This window comes from Branchiostoma belcheri, unplaced genomic scaffold (assembly GCF_001625305.1).
Source record: "Branchiostoma belcheri isolate BF01 breed outbred unplaced genomic scaffold, Haploidv18h27 scaffold203, whole genome shotgun sequence".
Taxonomy (NCBI): Eukaryota; Metazoa; Chordata; class Leptocardii; order Amphioxiformes; family Branchiostomatidae; genus Branchiostoma; species Branchiostoma belcheri.
The window spans coordinates 341,145-344,313 of record NW_017803525.1 but is presented as its reverse complement, the minus strand read 5'-3'; the positions used below and the strand labels follow the sequence as shown (position 1 = coordinate 344,313).

Here is a 3,169-nt window from a genome sequence, read left to right as displayed (position 1 = left end):
CTCTACATAGTAACGTTATACCGTTAGGGGATACAGCTATTGCTAGCTAGAGATAGTGCAACACATGTTATAGTAAACTATATAGATATTAAGGAGAAATCTTTATTATTTCATATTCTGTCATGAACGAATGTCAAAGAAAAACAACACCACAGGGACACATAATTCCGACTCCCTGGCGCTATGCAACCTGGGAATGGGTAACGGTGAATAACAGCGAATGCCATGGTGTTTCAAACATTGTTTTTTGTCACTGAGTTTGTGTTGTCCCTGTTTTTACTGTTAACTAAATCCCATTAGCTAATACAACGGCGTGATATCCCATTTACTCACTTTTAAACCAAATTCTGACTATAGTATAGGAGATAACCCATACGAATTTAATGATATAATAATTGTTTATTGATTGATCGAAGATTACAATCGCTAGCATGTGGCAGCGCAACTAAATAAGTAGAGCTAAATTATATGGTAGCGTTTAAAAACAGAGAAACAAATATTGCACAGTTAACAAATATACGACTAGACAAGTGAGTATTTCACAGTAACATATAGACAACTAAATATTAAGCGAGTAAAATAAACTTAACAATATTTATATACATAACCATACCGTTTGTTTACAAATAGGTAAATATATCAAATAATGTTCAGGTCTTAGAACGAGTAGCATAAGTGATATACGTCTAACCTACAATGTTGATTTGTTCATATACTTGTATATACTAGGTTGATTAATTGGTATCCATTTGTTTGTATGTTTAGTTGTTGTAGTCTGGAAGTTTTTTTAATGATTTGATCATGTTCATTCAATAAGGTCTGTTTACCATGAGAATAACGTACTGAGTAGTTGTTGATTGTTGATTATATCTACCAAGGTTATGTATACACAAAAGTCATGTAAAATGAAAAATGGGTAAAACGGTGAAAGATATGGCTTGTTTTTTTAATGCACTGGAAAATACTTCTTCGTGATTGAAATAGAACGTGATGATTGGTATCAGTTACCGTTTTTTGTTTACCCAACTTACCAACAAGCACATTTGTAAATAATTAATTACTTCGTGACAAAAGGTCTAGAGAAGCATTGCTGATAGATACACAGTGCAATATGTCAGTAGTGTATGTTAAAGATTACTGAGGGTTACAGACTTTAACTTATACATCTGTTTCTACATAGTAAATAAAAAAAGTTGCATCATTATCATCATCATGCCTCCGGATTAGTTTATAATCCGGTGAGGTACACTTGATAAAGTTACTCCAGTATGTCCTATCTCTCATAGCAGTCTCTCTCTAACATAGACAAAAGTGCAGTATAAGGACGTCCCACTCTATGTCTCCCAGTAGGGAGCTACTGTGCTAGTCTACTAGCTGGTTCATTACTACGAACAACATGCCCTGCTAGGGCGAGTCTACGTCGTCGGACTACAGATGAAATGGGCGGGAGAGAGCCATAGAGTTGTTTGTTTGTTAGATGTTGTCTCCAAGAAACATTATACGCTGTTTACAAACATTCTTGTATATGTACCATCTAGTTTCTTGCTCAGGGCAGCATTCATATTGTTGCATAATGTTGTGTTTTTCTAACAGAGTTGGGGTATCCTTAAACTTAACCCTATGAAGGTTGCTGTACTTTTGTTGTGTCGTTATTAGAATCCACGAATTCCTTGTCGATCAGTTCTTGGCGTTTCCCCCGTAATGATGAATGCAGCCCGACGTGCTGGAAGAGGGAGGGCTTGTGTTTGAACTTCTTCCAGGTCGGCTGCACGATCCTTATAAACGTGTGTAGCAGAATGTCCACCGGCAGCTCCTGGTAGAAAAGCTTAAAGAGGCCAGACAGTCGCTGTAGATCTGAAGATTTGAATAACTTCCCTATAAAACCGAGTTCGGAAAACTCCAGTGCCGTCCACGCGTCTAGCCTGACTCTGTCCAGGTATGTCTTTATTGACGACAGGAAGTTTTCGGCGGAAATGACGTCATCCTCCAGTTGGAGGTAATATTCCGACATGTTCCGGCAGTACTGAAACAGGAATGCGTAGTCCACGCACTGCTTAGACCGCCATCGTATACGCTCCAGGCTGTCTCTGAACTTACGTTTCAGCTCTTCGAACGTTGGATAAAAAGACCGCGGTGCCTGGATGACTTGAATGAAGCCTGTGTTGAGATGTTGCGGGTACCTGCGGGAGATTTCTAAGGAAATGTTCTTGTTGTAATCCTTGTCGAAGTCTGCTAAGAAGACGACTATCACAATTTGTTTGCGTTCAGCCTCAGTCGTGTGGTTGATGAGGGAGTCTAGGGTAGTGACCAGATACGTGGCGTTTTGATCCCGCTTGACTGTGGGTATTCCTATGGTCAGAAATCCTAAAAGATAACGACAAAGTATGAAATAAGCCTGTGGCTATTGACAGGATCGTCCTGTCAATAGCAGAAAATATTGCACTGCTGACAGGATCGTCCTGTCAATAGCAGAAAATATTGCACTGCTGACAGGATCGTCCTGTCAATAGCAGAAAATATTGCACTGCTGACAGGATCGTCCTGTCAATAGTAGAAAATATTGCACTGCTGACAGGATCGTCCTGTCAATAGTAGAATAATTTGCACTGCTGACAGGATTTTTCCTGTCAGCAGTGCAAATTTTTCTACTATTGACAGGATCGATAAAATTTTGGTATTTTTATTTCATACTGGAAATTTTGGGGTGGGCGCTGGTTCGTGTAGGTCTTATGTAGGTGTTATTACTAGTATGTATGCTATTAGGCCATTTTTTACGATCCTGCGCTGCGGCCCCTGCAGATCGTCGTGCATACATTGATCCCCCGCTCGGTAGCGCCCTTTATTTCGGCCAGTTTCTACTATTGGGCTGTTACCAAAAAAAAACTGTGAGGGGGGGTGGAAGACGGTCTAAAATCAGCTTTTGGCCAACCCCCTGTCCAGTCCAGAATTTTTTTACCACCCCCTGTCCAGTCCAATTCATTATTCGACCCATCCCCCCTGTCCGTTACCAGGTTTGTTTGGACCCAACCCCCCTGTCCGTTCCAGATTTGTTTGACCCAACCCCCCTGTCCATTCTAGATTCTTTTGACCCACCCCCCCTGTCCGTTCCAGGTTTATATGACCCAACCCCCCTGTCCGTTCCAGATTCGTTTTACCCATCCCCCCTGTC

The 3,169-nt window shown here is 40.8% G+C and overlaps 1 protein-coding gene across 1 annotated transcript in view; it reads right to left on the bottom strand.

Moving 5' to 3' along the window:
* Positions 1-1,276: 1,276 nt before the first annotated feature.
* LOC109469451 (alpha-1,3-mannosyl-glycoprotein 4-beta-N-acetylglucosaminyltransferase C-like) overlaps positions 1,277-3,169 on the bottom strand; it is a 10,484-nt gene continuing 8,591 nt past the window's right edge. Inside the window, exon 3 of the mRNA XM_019767971.1 lies at positions 1,277-2,364. Coding sequence (XP_019623530.1) covers positions 1,619-2,364 — 746 coding nt within the window. The 3' untranslated portion in view covers positions 1,277-1,618. The remainder of the gene's footprint in view (positions 2,365-3,169) is intronic.